The following is a 20,666-nucleotide window of genomic DNA, read 5'->3' as shown; positions in this document are numbered from 1 at the left end:
ATCGTTTTTATTTATGTTCACATATTTATTTTTTATAATACATTTAATAATATTAATTTTTCAATAAAATAATATGATATAAATATAAAAATCTGCAATAAATGATAGATATATTAATTTATTTAAAATTTTTTAAACAAGCAAATAAATAAATAAATATATATATATATATAATATAAGAATATATTATTATGATATAATTCATTATCATTTTATTTTATTTTGTACGACATAAACATAAAAAATATTTTGATTAATAATTATTCTATTTGCATATTATATATTTTGAAATTATAAAAAGAATTCGCGCCTTGTAGAGTTGCATATTTTTATTAATTATATGAACTAGATCGCGTATGTCGCTGGTTGTCATAAATTATCTGCGTCATCTTTAGATATTTGCAGATGAGATTTTTATAAGTGATTTTAGCGAATCTTTAATTTTCTTCTGTTGTGTCTAATTCATAAAAATTAAGGTGAGGATAAATAATTATAAAATAGATAAAGGATTATATAGCAATGAAAATTTTATTTTATAAGATGAAAAAATATGAAATTATATTATTTCTATGTATATTTTCTTGAGATGCATAATAATATTCGTTTATTATATTAAAAAAACATTAAAAAATTAATGCAAATATATTGTAGTTTTTCAAAGTGTTATTTGTCTTATCTTACACATTTGTTCCTATACAATAACTTATATAGAAAAATACTATTGATTTCATTTTAAAGATATTGAAACGCAATCAGGGTTATTTTTTTTATAAGTATATGCGTATAAAATTTTTAAGAAAATTATAATATTGTTATTTTATACAAAGTTAAATAATATAATTTTAATTGTTTCTCATTATTAAAATATTTTTGCAATAAACATAATCATGAATATAAATATTTTTCATGAATTATTTATTATTACAAAATATTATTTATTTTTTTCACTTTTTATAATAATATTATTTTTTTTTACTATATATTTATATTTCTTTATACAGGTTAATCTTACATCATAAAAATGACTTTAATCGAGGGTGTTGGAGATGAAGTAACAGATTTTTTTATTGTTGTGGCTGTCCTCTTAATAGGATGGCTTGCATGGTATTCTACAAGTATTACAGATCAACCATTAATCCGCACAGTACTTGTATTACGTAGAACACGCACACGTCTTGCTGAACTTAGAGCTAATCATCAAAATGCAAGCTCATTTACACGACCTCCAAATTTGGAGGTAACTGAAGAAGAAACAATAGAACCAATTGCAGATGATAATAATGGCAATTCACAAGCTTGTCCTGAACCATCTATTGCAGGTGATATGTCCTATTTAAAATACTTCTAAGAACATAATAAAAATATTAGAATTATTTATTGTCTGTCACAATAGACACAAATGAAGAAATTTCTCCTGACACACATAGAACATCTGAAGCAACAGCTACAGAAGAAGTACTTATTGAAGCTATGGATTCATTTAATAATGATTGTACAACAAAATTACAAAAGCAAACCAAATTAAGCTCTTCTAAAGAAACAAGTATATCAACATCAACATGTAACGATTCTATAGAACATGAACATGAAACTCTTTCAACAACAAATGCTAATGAAATTAGCATCAAGCTTAAGTTTATAAATGATGATCAAAAAATGGTTACTGGTAGCTTAAAAGAATTGCTTGGAGATTTTAAAAGGTATTTATTAATTTTTATAATAAATAAATATTTATATAAAATTTATTAATTTATTAATTTTATTAATTCATAAATAAAATATGTGATGTAACATAATAAAATAAAATACATAATTATATATTTTCAGGAGACATTTTCAAACAGAGTTAGATGCACAAAAATTAGTGCGTTTAGTTTTTAATGGTCGAGTACTACAGCCTGACAATCAAACATTGGAAAGATGTGGCTTATATAACAATTGTGTAGTTCATTGTTTGGTTCATCAACCACGACCAAATCCTGTATCATCTCAAACATCAACATTAGACAATTCATCACCAATTTATTTTAACCCTCAATCATTTTCTGATATTCCTGTTGGCACAGGAATTAGTTCTGTGCATAATGAATGGGATTTGAGTAGACCATTAGTAGTCATTTTGACTGTCATGTTAGGTTTCGCTTGGTATTCCCGATATCATTATGCTCAATTTTTTACCGCGAGTACAACTCTCGCATTATATGCACTCACTGCAATTTTCGCAATGTCAGTAGCTTTAATATTATGTCATTAGCTAGTAATTTCTTTTTCAATCAACAATGCAACATCAGAAATATTGCGTGAACTTATAGCAAAGAAACAGTTAAAGATATTATTTTGAAATATGATTTTGTAAACATTAATGTGTGTTTTCAGTGTAACATCATTTAAACACATTGATTCCTGACATAAAAGAGAACGTGAAGAGTTATTGTGATTTTTATCAATGTATAAAGGAATTCATATGAATAATATATCAATATACTTAGATAGTATGGATTTGCATTTCAAATTTTAAATCAATTTATCTGCATTTTTTCTTTTTTTAACTCAAAATTTTAATTTATATTTACAAAGGAAATTTCCTTGGATTTATAAAAAACTATAATTATAAAAGGGAACGTATATAATATTAAATTTATAAATTCAAACAATTAATATTTTGATAACTAGCCAATATTTGTTCATTTAAATATATTTGCGAAATTAATTTTGATAAATATTATTCATTTGTTGAATTAGTCATAATAAATGTTACAAATGACAATTTGCAATAATGCTATATCATTTTCAACAAAAAATTTATTATATATTTACATATTTATAATATTTTTATTGAATTTAAAAATTACTATTAAATTGATTTATATATAAACTTGAATATACTATTATAAATTGCAATTATTGAAACAAAATTATTATACTTTTTATAAATCTTCCAAAGTTTCTAACTTTAGAATGGAAATTACATAACACTAATGTTTTTTGGAGCATTATTACATGAATTGTTAAAAAAAAAATAAAAGTTATTAACAATGTGTATATATACATATAACTTATAATGTATTAAGCAATCATAAAATTATAATTTATTAAAACATACAGTTTATATTACTTTCAAAAAAGGAAATTTGTTATTTTTTCTGACAAATGTTGTCGATTTATCCTTATTTCTGTAATAGACTGTACTATAGTGGTAAAAAAATCAAATTATATAATAATATCACAATTTTTATTGAATATGAAATAAATAGTTACTTGGCGTTTTCACATATTAGCGATTTTTATAGTTCAATTGACTTTATGTAAATAAAAATTTATTTTTCATCCGAATTTAACAGAATTAAAAAATAAAAAAAAATTCTGAATTCAATGAAAAAAGGTATATTTGTATACTATATAGTTTATAATAATAATCTTTTATTAATTCTTATTATGAAAATGATGTAATTACAATTTTTCACAAAATTGAATGATTTATAAATTCTTATATAAAATAAATAAATATAATATGTGAATAAAATTATATTACCAATCCAGAATTTAAATATACAATGTATAGTTTGTAGAATTAGTATTTAATATGAATTTCAATTTAAATTTGAATGAAATTATAAAATTTTGAAAAACATTTTAAAGATGATGTACGTATGTAAAATAAATAATTAATGAAAAATCACTTTTAAATAGAAATTAACTTAATTGAAGTGTTTTTCCCCAAAATTCGTTTAATACCTCAGGTATAGGTTCAGAAATATTAAGTTTATTAAAAAAGATATTTAATTGTTCTTTTAACATTGCATTATTTAAATTAAAGTTTCCTTTTGGATTTTCTAAAAGAATAGTACCTTTTCCTAAAATGCTATTGATATTAATGAATTTACAAACAGGATGTTTTAATACTGAAAATGATTGAGTTATAACTAAACCTACTTTTATTACTTTTATTGTTTGTTGATGCAATGATAAAATATTCGTTTCTTCCGATAGTGGTTTATTATTAACATATAAATTATAAGCACAACCATAAATACCAAATATTAATTGAATTTCATATTTTAATTGTTTGTAAGAAATAGGAACTAATGTGTTAGGAGTTTCTAATAATACAGTTCCTATACAATTAGTTGCACCAAATCTTGGCTTTATACCTATAAGTTCAATATTTACGTATTTTAAGAAAGGTTCTACATTTTCTTTATCATTTTCAATATCAGGTTTTACTAAAATAAGTTTCATGTCAATATTTTTAATTTTTTGCATTTCTTCTATGATTATATTTGCATTATTTGACATTTTCGATATATTTTCTTGTGGAGTTTTAGTTGCATTTTCAATAAACTCTTTATGACTGATAATTATTTTTGCCAAATTACTATTTTGATCTTGTATTTCATAATATACAATGGCTTCATCAGATGGAACTAATTGAGCTTTCTTTCTTAGTTTCTGAATTCTATTGATTATTTCTCTTGCCATTCCTTCATTATGCATGTTTTCATCAGGAGTAACATCTAGTAAAATTAACACATTTCCTTCACTATGAGCTTCATATTGTTTTGACAACTTTTCAGCTGCTGAGCCTGTGAAACTAAACATAAGTCGTAAATCTTGTTCTCCTAATTTATGACCTTGTATAATAATTTCTTTTTTTGCAACAAAAACTTGCAATTCTTCATCAGAAAGTTCTTTAATAGCTTGAGTAACAGATTTAAATTCTCCTTTAAGACGAGCTCCAAGTATTTTATGATCTGGTTCTGCTTTTAATTTAACACCATATTTTTCCTTGTCTGTAGTAACAGTTAACTCTTTTACATTAAGTTCCTCAAGAATATATAATTTCAAAGATTTTATTTCTTTCAATACTTCAGCATCTTGGTGAATTACTACAATTTCTGGTAACGGATATTTAACAGGAATTGTTTTCCTATCTCTTATAACACGTCCTAATTCAATTACAGTTTGCATATAAGATACAGCTTTTTCAATTTTTTCATTTATTAATTTTGAATTAGATTCTGGTATCATTTGATAATGAACACTATCCATATTAGTTTTAGATAGAGGAAGTAATTTAACCAAACGTTGAAACATAAATTCTGTTAAAAATGGTGTAAATGGTGCATTTACACGTACCATTATATAAAGAACAGAAAATAAGGTTGTCAAAGCTTGTTGACAATCATTTACACCACTATCTCCCTTTATACGTTTTCTATTCATTCTTACATACCAATTAGTAAGATTATCTATATATTTTATTAAATGAGGAACCACAGTATATAACTTATAAGCATGCATTTCTCGTTTGAAAAATTGTAATAATGTTTGTGTAAAAGATAAAATCCATCTATCCATTATATTACTAGAACATACATTTTTAAAATCATCGTATACAAAAGTAATTTTTTCTTCTCTTTCAAATTTTTCAATATTTTGCATTAAAAATCTAAATGCATTGTACCAAGGTAAAAAAACATCTTTTATAATATCTCTAACTCCTTCTTCTTTAAAACGCAGATTTTCTGCTCTAACAACAGGAGAATTAATTAAGTATAAACGAAGAGCATCTGCTCCATATTTATTAATAATTTCCACAGGATCTGGATAATTTTTTTTACGTTTAGACATTTTTTGTCCATCAGATGCAAGTATTAAACCATTAGCTACCAAATTTTTAAATGGTGCTTTCCCAAAAAGAGCTGTTGATATAACTAAAAGAGTATAAAACCATCCACGAGTTTGATCAATACCTTCACCAATAAAATCAGCTGGGAAATTTTCTTCAAATTCTTTCTGATGTTCAAAAGGATAATGCATTTGTGCATATGGCATTGATCCAGATTCAAACCAACAATCAAATACTTCAGGTATACGTCGTAAAGGTGAATATCCTGGTCGTTTTGATGGTATAGTTAAATGATCTATATTTTCTCTATGAATATCTGTTATTTTTGTATTAGTTAATTCTTCTAATTCTGCAATACTTCCTACACATACAATTTCTTGTCCATCTTCTGATATCCATAGAGGAATTGGATTACCCCAATAACGGTTTCTACTAATAGCCCAATCACGAGCATCCTTTAACCAATTACCAAATCGTTTTTCTTTAATATAATCTGGTACCCAATATGTATTACTATTTGCTTCAAGAAGTTTACTTTTTATAGCTTCCACTCTAATAAACCATGAAGGTACAGCTTTATATATCAATGGTGTATCAGATCTCCAGCAATATGGATAACTATGTTTTATAGTGCCACTATGAATTAATCTTTTATGTGTCTGAAGATACTTAATAATATCTTTGTCAGCATCTTTTACATATTTTCCAACAAAATCATATACTGGTTCTATAAAACATCCACAACTATCAATAGGACATATAATTTCTTGATCTCTTGTTATTACACCACCTTCCAAACAACATCGATAATCATCTTCTCCAAAATATGGAGCTTGATGAACAAAACCTGTACCAGTTTCTGCTGTGACATATGTATCATTTAATATTATAAAAGCACCCTTTTTTCTTAAATTTTGAAAATATGGGAAAGGAGGATTATAAATCTTTCCTTTTAAATCACATCCTTTTCTTTTACCTTGTATAGTATATAAATCTTTAGATTTGTAAATAAGTTCTAAACTTGATTCTAATATAATATAAATATTACCAGATGAGTGATCTTTAACTTCTACATATTCAAAAATAGGATTACAACAAAGAGCCAAGTTGCTGGGTAAAGTCCAAGGTGTAGTAGTCCAAGCAAGAATATAAACACCTGGTTCATCTACTAATGGGAATGATACAACTATGGAAGGATCAATAACATCTTTATAATTTTGTCCTGATTCAAAATTAGATAAAGGTGTGTTACAACCAGTAGAATATGGCATTACTTTAACACCTTGGTATACAAGACCTTTATTGTATAATTCTTTAAAAACCCACCAGATAGATTCCATATACCAAGGATATAATGTTTTGTAATCATTTTTAAAATCTATCCATCTACCAATTCTACCTACAATTATTTCCCATTCTGTTGCATATTTCATTACAATATTTCGACATTCTTTATTATAGTTTCCTATTCCCATTTTCATGACATCATCAGGACCTTTTATATTTAATGTTTTATCAATTTCAAATTCAACAGGTAAACCATGAGTATCCCAGCCAAATCGTCTTTCCACATGATAACCAGATTGATAAGCATATCTTGTTACAATATCTTTTATTGTACCTGCAAGTATATGTCCATAATGAGGTAATCCAGTAGCAAACGGTGGACCATCATAAAATGAATATTTTGGTCTTCCTTTTGACAATCTTAAAGAATTTTGAAATGTATCACATTTTTTCCACAATTCTAAAATAATCTCTTCTTCTTTCGAAAAATTAATTGTTTCAGGAAGTTTTTCTTTCATATTTATAAAAATTTTAATAACTGTTTTAGAAAATATTTAGTACCAATTGGTACGTTGATGCAATTATCGGATTCAAGGTGTCATGTATCAGAAGAAACACGTTACCAAATTACACGTAATGAAATTTTAGAGGTTAGCGCTGATTTGGAGCACGTGTTTCTATAAAGGTGAATATAACATTCAAATTGCGAATTCAGAGAATTTACTATTTTTTAAATTTAATATTCTTAAAACTTTTATATTTATATTATATAATATAATATAATATATTATATATATATTATATATTTAGGAAATTAAAACTTGATTTAAATATATGTACATATTAAAAATTAAAAAAACATTTTAATAATTAAGCTATTTTATGAGATATAGTCAATCATAAAAGTCACTATCTTAAAAAAATTCACATTCCCAAAAATTCTGATTTTTAATGAAAGTTTGTGTGTATAATATAGAATATAATGAATTATCAATGAAATAATTTTTTTGATCAACGAGAAATTTGAGAAATATATATATATATATTATATATATAATAAAATTAAATTTTAGTATTTTTTCATGTTTTAAATATAATTTTGTTTGGGAATTTTTTTTTATAATAGTGTAATGTTAAAAATTAAATATTTTTTATTTGAAAAGTTTTATTATATTTAACATAATTTAATATTTAAGAAAATAAAAAAAAAAAATCTTGAAGCTTTAATTGTTGATTTTACTTTCTTCAGATGATATTTTATTGAAAAAATATTATTTCTTATATAATTCATTATATTTTATGTACTTATAAAATTTATTTTATTACTTATTTTTTTATTAAAAATAAAAAACCTCTGTAAAAATTAAAAAATAAAAAAATAAAAAATTTTTGTTATTATAATAAAACTTTATTATAATATGTAAAGTATAATAAGTAATATAATAAATTATATATAAAGCAATTCTTTTTTACCAAAATATCCCTTAAAAGAGATGAAATCAGTATTCAAAGTTTCAATGCTCAATTTTTCATTTTTTTTTAACGTAATTCTCTGATAATACAAAATAATTTTATAATTTTTTTAATAAAAAATATTTAATTTTTAGTGTTCTATTATGTTATAAAAAAATCCTCAGATAAAATTATATTTATAATGATGTTAAAACTATAGAATTATTTCTTTAAAAAAACTTTCATATAATTTTATATTATACTTTACATGCAAATGAATTTTCATTAAAATCAAAATTTTTTGAATTAATCCAAATTAATCAAGGAATTAGGATTTTTCAAATTAGAATTTTCTTTATGATTTATATATTATGATAATCAAATACAATTTTCGTATAATTATAAATATTACTAAATTTATTGCGAATATATTGTTTATATTAAAACAATTTTTCATATAATAAAAAAAATCATGACTAGAAGTTTTTTTGTGCGTGATATTTTTCGATCATATCGTATAAATGAAATATTTATAATTATTGAGTAACTTGCGATATTTTTTGTCGTTGTCCACCAGTATAAATAATTTGCCTTTGTTCATCTGGATGAATAAGTTCATCTGTATGTTTCCAACGCCACTTTTTTTCGCTTTCTTTAATTCGTCTATGGTCAATATAACTAATAACACAACTAGTAGGAATCCATACAATGGCAGTAATAATTATAACAGCACCTACTATATTATCTTTTAAAAAACGCATAACTTTATTAATATTTATATCTTCAATAATATCCCAAAATCGTTCTACTACATCTTGAATTGTTTTTTCACAAACACCCTAAAAATATTTATTTAGATTTTATACTATATAAATATAAATTTAACACATTACAAATATACATAAAGAATAAAGCATATACAAAATAAATTCATTCAATAACATTACCTTGTTACAAAAACCTTGAATACATGGTGTTCCATCAGGTAAAATATCTTGTGGATCTATAGGGAAACATGTTTCATTCAAACTCATTCGACAGCATCTTTTACATGCATCTCCAACTGCAAATAAAAATTTGATATAAATATATATTATTATCTATTTATTATAAAATATAACATATAAAAACCATACTTGTATCACACATGCAACTTTGTAAGCCTTGTGTCTCACAATATGGTACACATTTTCCAAGCCTGCATTGACCTCTTTCAAGGCAACCTGTACCATCTTTCATTGGTGGAGATCTGGGACATTCACTAGATGCACCTGTACATCGTGATTCTTGCTCGCAAGTAGCATACTGTGCATCGCGACATTTTACACCTAATGGCATAAATGCACAACCTTGACAACAAGGTGAATTTTTATCGCTGAAAGATATATATTAAATATAGAAATTTAGAAATAAAATATTTAATTTATGTAATGTAAACTACATATTACAATAATATATTATATAATATAATTATAACAATGATCAATTACCTACAAACTGCTCCTTGATTTCTACGAAGTTTACAATTTTTATCGCAACAAGCATCATTATCTTCTGTACCAAGTAATCCTGCATCACATTCTTCATCTCCTTCAACCCGTAAATTACCACAAAATGATTCTTCAGGTTCAGAGAAACAACGACCTGACTTTGCTTGTAATACTTTTCTAATGGATCTTAAACTACATGGTGAAAAACGCTAATCCATAAATAATTAACAATAAATATTTTCTTAGTATTATTATTCTTTTTTTATGTAAATTGAATATACCTTATTATTTACATCATATCCACTAACGCTATATGTATACATTAAATATGAACCTCCTTGACTAGCACTTGGACTACATTCCTATTAAAAATATTATTTTTTAATATATGAAAATTAGATTGTTCTTATTGAATTAATTTTTCTAAAAATATTAAATATATCGCAAATAAAAAGTTACTGTTATATCTGGATCATGTTCAGAACCCCAATTATGTCCAAATTCATGAGCAGTAACTAAATCTGCTTCTCTTGTGATAACTCTTTGTCCATAATGATTTCTACTAGAACTTAAACCTGAATTAAGATATAATGTGTAACCATTTTTAAAATATTCTGAAACATTAATATTGAAATAAAATTAATAGATTATTTATAAATGATTAAAGATAAATTTTATCAATGTACCTGGTGTACAAATTCCTCCTACTGAATTTCTACGAGGAGATCCAACATATGCTAATCCTAGAATACCACCTTCAAATTTGAGATCAGTAAATAAATGAGCTAAACAAAAATCTTTGTGGCTATATTCTCGACTGAAAACCTAAGTACAATTTATATGATTCATTTAATTAAAGACTGCAGTATTTTAAATAAAGATACCAAAAAAATAAATTTACCTCAAGTAACGTACGAACGTCCCATTTTTCTCTAACCATATTATAATGAGTTTCACCACCTCTTCCGCGAGTTGGTTCGCTATGAACTACAATTTTTTTAATAACAAAACCCATTCCTTTAAATCCATCTTGTTCTTGGCGTTCTTGCCATAAGGTATCATTATAAATTTTATGTACTCTATCAATTAAACTTATCTAAAAAACAGAAATTAAATTATTAGTTGAAATAAATTATGATTTTTATATCAAGTAATGCAATTATGTACTAAATAATTAATTGTAGTTTTTGTACTGCTAGCACCCATCTCTTGGTAAAAACGATAATCAGCTACTAATAATAAAGGACATCTTGTTTTTGTTGGAGTATATTCATAAGTTTCTGTTTGTCTTTTAATTCTGAAATGTTCATTTGATTTGAAAGTAGTTTCTTTTATATCTTCTTCTTCTTCATTATTTACTGAAATATCTGTAATATAAATCTTACATAAAATATATTACTGATTATATATCTGAATTATAATCTCTAATAGAATTTTTTATTTAATAAATTAACCTAATTCTTCTTTTACATATCCACAAGTTTTGGGAGTACTATGTGTATGCCCTTCTCCATGTTGAAAATGTTCCCAACTAAATTTGATATTTGATGATTTATAAATGATCATTGTTTCATTTCCTAAATGAGGTAAATGTCTCCACGATGGCTATTATAAATAACAAATAAAGAATTATAATTTGTATTCTATATTGAAATTTACACAACTATTTATATCTACCTCAATATGAAATGTTTCATCAGAGATTGAAATAATGCCTGTTACAATACCATTGTCAATATGCATTTGTGCATGAGAATCAATTTCACCAAATACTCGTCCATGATGAAAACTTTCATGATCTAAAATAAATTTGATGATTTAAAATAATTTTCAATTTAATAATTTTTAATTATGATTTAAAAATAACATAAAATAATATAACATATATATTAAGTTATAATAAGATTAAGATTATATTAAAATTATTTATTATTTTATATTAAGATTATTTATTAAGTTATAATAAATTTAAATTTTTTAAGATTGTTTTCATTAGATGAAATAAAAATAGAAGAAAATGATATGATAAAAATAAAATTATCTTATTCTATTTTTGTCTTATTTCATTTAATATAAACTTTTTAATGTAAAATTGTTAATACATAAGCCTCAATCAGTACTTTTGTACCAATTTTTTTGTTTTAATTTTTAGAATCAATTTTTTAAAAATTATTCTTATAAATATTTTAATATTCTGTGCATATAAATATGTATAAATATATTATTCATAACAATTATTTTTATATATTAATATTATTTTACCTAAATGTATAATTTTTTCTTCTCCATCACCATTAACTTCATATGCTTTAAATTTGGAATGAATAACTTCTTTTCTTGGTGTTAAAATTAATTTAAAATACCTATTAATAAATAGAGTAAATTTTTCTTTTGCAAGTTGTTATGAATACATATATATAATTAAATATATTACCGTTTATGAGAATAAAATATTAATTCACTTATTTTATTATAAGGATGATAACTATGTTGAATACCCTGTTTTATAATATTATATTGAAAATGAGATATATGAAGAGTTTCATAGTATTTTAGATTTCTATAAAGACTATCTGAAAAAACATATTTGTAAATCTAAAAGTTATAATTAATCATACATATAATATATACTTTAAAAATTAATAAATAATAAATTTGAATATATATTACATTTAACGTAATATATTTACATATAATCATATATTTAATTTAATATTATAAACTTACAAGTGTTTTGTATAATAAATAACATATAATATATTAGAAATATATTTTGAAATTTCATATTTATTAGAATATTTCTTATTATATATACATATTAACTCTTTACACTCCGGGCCTTTTTAGCTCGGGCAAACCAACAACTCTAGACAATTTTTTGCACTCATGAATTTCTTAGCTAACTTAAAATGATTTCACACATAAATTAACGTATAAAACTTATATTTTAATATTTTATCTATCTTTACATATAAAGAAAGATAATTTATTGAATATTAAATTGTTGAATATTAAAAATCTATATTGTTGTGTGATATTTTAATAATAAAGTAATTACTAAAAAGCATCCTCAGTTTATCAGGCTAAATATCACAATAAAATATCGTTACAAATCTTATAATCCCAATAACGTGTTCTCATTTATTGTTTATTATTCTTATTTTTCATCTTCTTATACTATATCTCTATTTTTATCATTATTTTCCTTCTCTCTATTATCAATTTCTTAATGAATAGAAATAATTTCATTATTTAATAACGAAAAATTCATCTTGAACTAATATCCCAATAATTTGTTCTCGCATTCACAGTCTATTCTTATCTTATCTTTCACTTTCTCTTACAGCATCTCAATTTTCATTACTATTTTTTTTCTCTTTATCGTCAATTTCTTAATGAATAGAAATCATTTCGTTATTTAATAACAAAAAATCAAACTCATCTCGACTTGAACTAATTTCATTACGTTTCACGCTTACAAAACTCAAAAACTTTGAAAATAATATTTCTATTACCACGAATGTCAAACTTGGACTAATGCCAAAAATAATTCGACCTGAGATCACGCTCTTATTTCACATAAAAATCTAACCATTTAATAGTATATTATTCTATACTTTATAAGATTATATTTAAGGAGCTTAGGAATCTATTCATGAAGCGATATTTTAAAAAAAATTAAATATAAATAAATATTGCCGTTCGAACTGCTGGATCAATCCAAGTAGTGCCGGAGAGTCTGGAGTTATTGCATTACACTGAGTGGTGACTGAGAGTCACCGTTGGAGCGCAAAGGGTTAAATTTTGTTATTATATTTTAAGAACACTCGTTCACACATTATAAATACTTTATTTCTTATAACTTTATATCATATATTTTCAAAGCTAATATTCAATGTAAATAATTTTTTTTCTAATACGTGGAAATATTTGATTGTTTGATTTTAAAATATATTCAGTGGTGATCAACTATAATATTTGAAATATTATTTAATTTATTTTAAATATATTTTTTATAATTTCTTTTATATTTGACGATAATAATAACTACAATATAATTGTATAAACAAAAATAAATAAATATTTTTAAAAAATTGTTTTTTTAAATTTTTTAAATAATTTTTATAAATTTTAGTATTAACTCATGTCTTATTATTATATTGTTCATGATAATATGTCCATTACAATCGATTTAAACTTTTATTAAATGCTTTATTTAGAGGTTGAAATTCTCTAGAACATGCTAGAAGTTTTTCGGAACTGTAAAAACAGAAAGGTTATAGTCAGTACTACTATGTACTAATCATTTGTTAACGTTGTTATAACTTGTATGGTTGATACTTATAACCCCATATACGTGTATAAATAAAAATAAAAGAAAGTTAAAAATGTCGCAAGAAGCAACTTTATTGCACTGTTATAATCGTGGTTGTGGAAAAAAGTTTGATCCAAATGACAATAAAGAAGGTATGTTAAATATTTAGAGAATAAATTATATTAAAAAAGTTTAGAAATCTGATAATTTAAAAAATTATTTATTTATTATTTCAATATATAGTTAAGAATCATATAGAAGATCTTTTAATAATAACAATTATTGTTGTTACTTTTCTAGGAGACTGTATTTATCATCCTGGGCATCCAATATTTCATGATGCTTATAAAGGCTGGTCTTGTTGTAATAAGAAATGTACAGATTTCACAGAATTTTTAAATATTAAAGGCTGTGCAAAATCATGTCATTCAAATATTAAACCAATAGAACCAGAAAAGTCTACTATTGATAAGTCAAAATCAAATGAAATAATTGAAGTAATTGCTCAACCTCTTATCAATGAACCTATTTTAGAAAGGCCTCCTTTTGATACTCCACAAATGACATTAACTCCCAATGTGTCACCTAATTTATTAGAACAAATTAAAGGATTAATTTCTAATGTTTCAAAAACTACATTTGACACTAAAGTTCAAATTGGGCAAAGTTGTAAAAATAATTCATGTAAAGCTACATATAATGGTCCTGCATCTGAAGATGAAATATGTAATCATCATCCTGGAACTCCTATTTTTCATGAAGGAATGAAATATTGGTCTTGTTGCCAAAAAAAAACTACAGATTTTTCTACATTTTTAGAACAACCAGGATGTACACAAGGAAAACATATTTGGATTTCTAAAGTAAGCTTTAAATGTTTATTTGAATATTTTTTACTTATATTCAATGTAATAATACATATATATATAATTTTAATATTTTTAAATATTTTAATAAATTTTTTATAAAAAAATTTATTATTTTTCAGAATACTGATAAAAAAGTTAAATGTAGAATGGATTGGCATCAAACGGGATCATTTGTTGTAGTTTCAATTTATGCTAAAAAATATGAACCAGATCAATCATTTGTTAAATTAAATCCTATAAGATTATCTGTAGACTTATTCTTTATAGAAGAAAATTCTAGATATAATCTTGATATAGAATTGAGAGGAGTATGTATATAGATCATTGTATAATTTAAATTCTTAAACATTTATTTAAAATTCTTATTATTAATTTATATAAAATTTCATTATAGATTGTTGATGTCACACAAAGTAGTGTTAATATGCTTCCTACTAAAGTTGAGATCAAATTAAAGAAAGCAGAATCTGGATCATGGGCAAAATTAGATTTTCCTAGAAAAAATGAAGAAGAAACAGAAGAAAATAATCAAAATAATGAAAATATTAATAATGTGGAAATTGATGCTGTGGATCTTAGTGATCTTTAAATATTCACATTTAAATAATTAATTAATAATTAATATTATTGTAAATTATGTACCTATATTATTTTTAAGGATATTACTTTTATTTAATGATACAAAGAAATATTATTTTCTTAATGTTGATGGAATTATTTCAAAGAAAATGAATATTTAGTAAAAGTATTTTTGTTAATTTTCATAGTAAATGAAATATGTAAAAAAATTTATTATCAAAATTTTATATTTAAAAGAAATACTGCATCTTTACATTTCATGTTTTATTTATGGTTTTTCAAATATCAATAAATCATTTTTAATTTATATTATGTTTTAATACAAATTAATATAATTATATATTATAATAATAATTTAATTATTATAATAATTTTAAAATCAGATTCTAAACATGAACGTAATTTATAAATTAAATTTTCATAAAATTAATATCATTTCTTTAATTTATTTTCGATTTTGACATAAATAGATACATTTTATTAAAACATGAAGTATCGATAGAATTTAATATATTCAATAATGAATATTGATTGATAAATATAAAATAAATAATATTTGGTAAATACAATAAAATCCAAAATAGTTGTGGATATTATTTATATTGAATGTTATATGCGAAAGAAAAACGAGATATTTAGAAAATTTTTTCATCTTTCATATTTTTTAGAGAAGTTTATGACGCAATCATAATCTCAACTGTAACAATATAATGCGTTGACATCATCTTAACCTATCTTTTTAATGTTTAAATTGTGTAATCTTGACTTACGTTTATTATTTTTATTATCCTATAAATAATATAGAAAGCTATATAATTTATACTTTTTATTAAATAAGATTAAATTTTGATTTAATATAAAAAAAGTTCTTTTTTGTAATGTTTCTAATTTAATAAAAATTAAATGATTAATATATATTTAATAATAATTATTTTGAATGATTTATTAACATTATGAGTAATTTAACAAATAAATTGCGGGTAAGAAATAATTATTATATAAATATAAATAAAAATAGTTTTTAAAATATGCATACTATATTATATATATTAGATACTTGCAATTCATGGATATGCTCAATCAGATAATATTTTTAAAACAAAATTAGGCTCTTTACGAAAAGGATTTAAAAGAGAAATTGATTTCATATTTTTAAAGGCACCACATAAAGTTCCAATGAAAAGTAATTTTGATATTGATGATATTGAAGAAGGTATTTCATAAATTTTATATTCAATTAAATAAATAAATAAAATTTATATATTATATATATTACATATTATATAATTAGTTAATAATAATTATATTTTTATTTTATGTGATTTAATAATTTTATTAAATGATTTAATATTAAAATAATAAAATGGAAATAAATGTTATAAATATTAGCATATGGATGGTGGTTCAATACAAAAGATCATATATTTAAAGCAATTGTGCCAAGTAACTCAGTTATAGGTTTTGAAGATAGTATAACTGTAATTGAAAAGATATTTCAAGAATCCGGACCTTTTGATGGTATTTTAGGATTTTCACAAGGTGCAGCATTTGTTATTATACTTTGTTTTATGCAACAAAAAAATTGTAAGTTTATGACTTATATAAAAAGAAATTATTAAAAGAAATATTAATTATAAAATAAGATTTATATTAAAAATAATATTTTGATTAGTGTTACAAATCAAATTTGATTTTGCAATTATTATATCAGGATTTAAGTCATTATGTGCACCTCATGCAATATATTATGATGGAAAAATAAACATACCCTCTTTACATATATATGGAAAGACTGATAAAATTATACCAACAGGTAAGATTTTTGATTTTTAAATTAATAATATAAATAATTATTACATTCTTTAACAGAAATGGCAGAAGAAATTAGTGAAATGTTTATAAATAAAATAAAAATAACACATGAAGGAGGCCATTATATACCAAGTAAGAAAGAATATTATAAAGAATTTATTATGAAAATGTTTTTAAATAAAAACAAAAATAATTAAAAATGTTTAATTATTATCTCATGGTATATAAAAGATTATTTATATTAAAATATAAACAATATAAATCTATATAAATTGTAAACTATAAGTACAAGTAAAATATTAGAGCGATATTAGTAAATTTATTTAAATCAATTATAAGTAAACACTGTATAATATTCACTAAAAATGAAATTTGTTAACATTTTATATTTAGAGTTGTATATGGTAGCCAAGATAAGAGAACATGAATATAATAATAAATTGAAATGATTTTATTCAAAATAATCTAATATTTGCTTATTATTTCATATTAATTGTATTATATGATTAAAAATTGCTTAATTGTTTTATAAAAGGCACTACTAATTTTAAATGTTCAGTATTTGAAAACTTAAATTACATATGTATTAAAAATGTATTGAATAGTGCCTTATTTATTAATTTATTTAATTTGAGAGAGTATGTTAATTGCTTAACTTAATAATATTCATACTTTCATACAAACTTTATGATATATTTAAGAAATATATTTTTTATGTATAGTAAGTTAAATGCTTATATAGATATCAACTGCCTTGGTTTATATGTTGTGATTATTCATTATTTTAATTTCAAGATATGTAGATTTATATAATTTACTATTGCAGTAATATATATTTATAAATGTTATTAGCATTTTGAATTATTAGCATCCAAATTTTTTTAATAATGTCTACAGTATTAAACATTATTTAATAATTTTAAGAATATTATATTTTAATGCATATAACTCAATAATTAACTTATTACAGTACAGTGATATTTTAATTTTTAATAATATTATTAGTTTAAAGTAAACAATTCAATGCATTACATTTTTAATGCTATTTAATGCGTTACATTTTTATTTTTGAATAATGATACTGCAACATATTTAAGAGTATTTTATATATTAAATATATGAATACATTTAATGTATTCATAATACTGCATAGAAGTATATTATTTTTCAATCCATAATTCTAAGTAATAAATATACATGCAATTCTTCAAATAAATAAAATAACTAACACGCAAATAAAGTTAACAAAATTTTATGGTATAGCAAAATATAATTGATAGAAATATTGTATTTTATACCAAAATGATTATTTACTTGATTTAATGTATCAAATGTAATCAATTTGTTAAAATTACGTACACTATTTATAATGTATCACATTTTCAAATTTCTATTTTGTAATTGTAAAACTTAATTTTCAAAGTTTTTACAATTAATATTTTTTAATTTTGCATTTTAAGTAATAAATTGATGTTGCTATATATATTTTACAAAATTTGAGGCGTTTTATATTTAAAGCTTAATAAAAAAAATTTATGGAAATTTATAAACTAAAAAAATGAATTGGATGTGAGTTAAATTATAGGGAAAATTACAAAACATTTTAAGATAAAATACAAACTACAATCATAATTTACATGTGACTGAGGTATTTGATCTATCTTGGCAATAATAACAAAGTGTTGATATATTTTTATACCTAGAAAAGATTACAATAAACTTGGATGGTATACTGTATTGTAAATTTTATATTTTATTATTTTTTTTTTTCAGTCAAATGGTCAAGTATAAATAATACTTGATCATTACTCACAAAAAACAACAAAAATAAAAAAAATTAATTAACCAAAAAGTTAACAGTAGTCTTACCTACAGAAGTTAAAAAGCCTCAAGACACTTTTAATATTCGTATAAACTTGTATGTACCTAATATTCACATCATGTTTGCTTAAGCTGTTAGCCTTTTTGGAAATATTTGACAATTATAAAATTGTATTGAATTCAACACTTTATCATCAGTTGTTTCACAATGTTTCAAGGTGATTGCTCTTGCCCATTAGTTTCTTGAGATTTCATAACATCTGGTAAATCAGGTGGTAATGAAAATGGTGTCATTTCTAAAGGTTCAAATTGACCATTATCTTGACGAATAGCTAATCCTACTAATGCAGGACATTGTGGTTTTGCAGTTGCTGATGTTAATCCATAATCAGATAAAAATTTACTATCTGACATAAGAACATTATCCTTGTTGAACAGCTGTTGATTCACAGGTGATATTTTCAATATACCTATAAAAAAATTACATTAGTTCTAAATTATTTTAAATTAAAATCTATAAATATTTATATCTATTAAGTATTCATAAATTTTATGAAAATTTAAATAAAAAAAAAAAAAGAAAAAGTAAAATTGAAATTTCTTTTTTAAGATATTATATTATGAGATTTTTTTAATACAATACATGTAAATTATATATTTCTTACCTTCTATAATTTTTTTAAGTTCAAGAACTGTAGTATTATCCTTGGCGTCAGTAAATATCGTCATATTTTTTCGTCGAATCATTAGAAATACATCCTAAGAAGAAAATCTTGATTACGTTTGAGGTTATCTTATATTAAGATAAGTCATATAAACACTATAAGAAATAATTGAATATTGACAAGAACTTACCATTATGAATTTACCTATATATTTAAACTGACAAGAACAATTAATATATAGATCTTGTGCAATGCTCCTTTGTTGATTATTGTTTACTTGTAGTTCGTCAGGTTAAAGGCAAAAAGTTAAAATAAGGTAGACACTCACGGACAATATAATCATATAAAACACTTCATTTCATTGGTTCTTCTTTCTAAACATAAATTCTGTTTGGAGCATTGTTTGTTTCTTTAACCAATCACAAATTGGTTTTATATTTAACATTTAACTATAAATCCTTAAATCAGAAATAATATTTTTAAATACCTCTTATATACATATGTATATTGATATATCAAATTGATAAACAAAATACAAAAATAGTAAAATCATTATATTATTACATATATTTAAAATGCTAAATTAAATTTATCTTGAAAATTGTATTTTAATACTATAAATTATATATATATAATATAAACATATAAAAAGATTTACAACATAATATTTTAATTTCTATTATACTATTCTATAATTTGTATTAAAATTTAAAAATGTACAAGTTTATTAATATGGAATTATAATTT

General features: G+C 22.5%; 6 protein-coding genes across 8 annotated transcripts in view; 3 read left to right on the top strand and 3 right to left on the bottom strand.

Moving 5' to 3' along the window:
- The first annotated feature begins 327 nt into the window (after nt 1-327).
- On the top strand, nt 328-3,679 carry LOC100871339 (transmembrane and ubiquitin-like domain-containing protein 1). The gene is made up of 4 exons (XM_012487417.3): nt 328-476; nt 1,002-1,319; nt 1,394-1,700; nt 1,828-3,679. Exons 2-4 carry the CDS (start codon nt 1,022-1,024, stop codon nt 2,252-2,254), a joined length of 1,032 nt encoding a protein of 343 aa, XP_012342871.1. The 5' UTR covers nt 328-476; nt 1,002-1,021; the 3' UTR covers nt 2,255-3,679.
- On the bottom strand, nt 3,401-7,563 carry IleRS (Isoleucyl-tRNA synthetase). Its single transcript, XM_012487416.3, has one exon. It carries the CDS (start codon nt 7,432-7,434, stop codon nt 3,694-3,696), a length of 3,741 nt encoding a protein of 1,246 aa, XP_012342870.2. The 5' UTR covers nt 7,435-7,563; the 3' UTR covers nt 3,401-3,693.
- Nucleotides 7,564-8,717: 1,154 nt separating this feature from the next.
- Tace (ADAM 17-like protease Tace) lies at nt 8,718-13,624 on the bottom strand. The gene is made up of 14 exons (XM_012487378.3): nt 12,586-13,624; nt 12,293-12,431; nt 12,121-12,221; nt 11,536-11,657; nt 11,313-11,463; nt 11,026-11,225; nt 10,760-10,954; nt 10,545-10,683; nt 10,318-10,472; nt 10,140-10,220; nt 9,859-10,067; nt 9,505-9,743; nt 9,316-9,431; nt 8,718-9,207 (listed from the first exon to the last, which is right to left on the bottom strand). Exons 1-14 carry the CDS (start codon nt 12,641-12,643, stop codon nt 8,905-8,907), a joined length of 2,208 nt encoding a protein of 735 aa, XP_012342832.1. The 5' UTR covers nt 12,644-13,624; the 3' UTR covers nt 8,718-8,904.
- mora (cysteine and histidine rich domain containing protein) lies at nt 13,395-15,928 on the top strand. 2 transcript variants are annotated; one of them, XM_003694241.4, is made up of 5 exons: nt 13,395-13,654; nt 14,079-14,325; nt 14,474-15,036; nt 15,162-15,350; nt 15,437-15,928. In XM_003694241.4, the coding sequence occupies exons 2-5, from the start codon at nt 14,247-14,249 to the stop codon at nt 15,629-15,631; spliced, it is 1,026 nt and encodes a 341-aa protein (XP_003694289.1). In that variant the 5' UTR covers nt 13,395-13,654; nt 14,079-14,246; the 3' UTR covers nt 15,632-15,928. The 2 variants fall into 2 exon arrangements, with proteins under 2 accessions (XP_003694289.1, XP_086759620.1); XM_086903494.1 differs by having other exon boundaries at nt 13,600-13,755.
- Nucleotides 15,929-15,983: 55 nt separating this feature from the next.
- LOC100867933 (esterase CG5412) lies at nt 15,984-17,897 on the top strand. Its single transcript, XM_012487385.3, has 5 exons — nt 15,984-16,601; nt 16,675-16,834; nt 17,011-17,205; nt 17,294-17,434; nt 17,491-17,897. Exons 1-5 carry the CDS (start codon nt 16,575-16,577, stop codon nt 17,628-17,630), a joined length of 663 nt encoding a protein of 220 aa, XP_012342839.2. The 5' UTR covers nt 15,984-16,574; the 3' UTR covers nt 17,631-17,897.
- Nucleotides 17,898-19,034: 1,137 nt separating this feature from the next.
- EloB (transcription elongation factor elongin B) overlaps nt 19,035-20,666 on the bottom strand; it is a 2,542-nt gene continuing 910 nt past the window's right edge. Inside the window, exons 2-4 of one of the 2 annotated variants that reach the window (XM_031916927.2) lie at nt 20,110-20,377; nt 19,920-20,013; nt 19,035-19,724 (exon numbers count right to left, since the gene is read on the bottom strand). In XM_031916927.2, the coding sequence (XP_031772787.1) occupies nt 19,468-19,724; nt 19,920-20,013; nt 20,110-20,112 (354 nt within the window). In that variant the 5' untranslated portion in view covers nt 20,113-20,377 and the 3' untranslated portion in view covers nt 19,035-19,467. The remainder of the gene's footprint in view (nt 19,725-19,919; nt 20,014-20,109; nt 20,378-20,666) is intronic. The other variant, XM_086903496.1, reaches the window with a different exon arrangement.

Source organism: Apis florea, unplaced genomic scaffold, assembly GCF_048593485.1.
Source record: "Apis florea isolate Af1SG1 unplaced genomic scaffold, ASM4859348v1 contig_2291_pilon, whole genome shotgun sequence".
NCBI lineage: Eukaryota > Metazoa > Arthropoda > Insecta > Hymenoptera > Apidae > Apis > Apis florea.
The sequence above is the reverse complement of the archived record's forward strand: the minus strand, read 5'-3'. Positions and strand labels throughout refer to the sequence as shown.

Coding starts and splice junctions, on each gene's coding strand:
- IleRS (XM_012487416.3), bottom strand. CDS start 7,434: ATGAAAGAAAAACTTCCTGAAACAATTAATTTTTCGAAAGAAGAAGAG.
- LOC100867933 (XM_012487385.3), top strand. CDS start 16,575: ATGAGTAATTTAACAAATAAATTGCGG. Junction 16,835..17,010: donor TATTGATGATATTGAAGAAG/GTATTTCATAAA, acceptor TATAAATATTAG/CATATGGATGGTGGTTCAAT. Junction 17,435..17,490: donor TGATAAAATTATACCAACAG/GTAAGATTTTTG, acceptor ATTCTTTAACAG/AAATGGCAGAAGAAATTAGT.
- LOC100871339 (XM_012487417.3), top strand. CDS start 1,022: ATGACTTTAATCGAGGGTGTTGGAGATGAAGTAACAGATTTTTTTATT. Junction 1,320..1,393: donor TCCTGAACCATCTATTGCAG/GTGATATGTCCT, acceptor CTGTCACAATAG/ACACAAATGAAGAAATTTCT. Junction 1,701..1,827: donor TTGCTTGGAGATTTTAAAAG/GTATTTATTAAT, acceptor ATATATTTTCAG/GAGACATTTTCAAACAGAGT.
- mora (XM_003694241.4), top strand. CDS start 14,247: ATGTCGCAAGAAGCAACTTTATTGCACTGTTATAATCGTGGTTGTGGA. Junction 15,037..15,161: donor AACATATTTGGATTTCTAAA/GTAAGCTTTAAA, acceptor ATTATTTTTCAG/AATACTGATAAAAAAGTTAA. Junction 15,351..15,436: donor TTGATATAGAATTGAGAGGA/GTATGTATATAG, acceptor ATTTCATTATAG/ATTGTTGATGTCACACAAAG.
- Tace (XM_012487378.3), bottom strand. CDS start 12,643: ATGAAATTTCAAAATATATTTCTAATATATTATATGTTATTTATTATA. Junction 11,464..11,535: donor ATGAAACATTTCATATTGAG/GTAGATATAAAT, acceptor TATTTATAATAG/CCATCGTGGAGACATTTACC. Junction 11,226..11,312: donor ATATGTAAAAGAAGAATTAG/GTTAATTTATTA, acceptor TTTATATTACAG/ATATTTCAGTAAATAATGAA.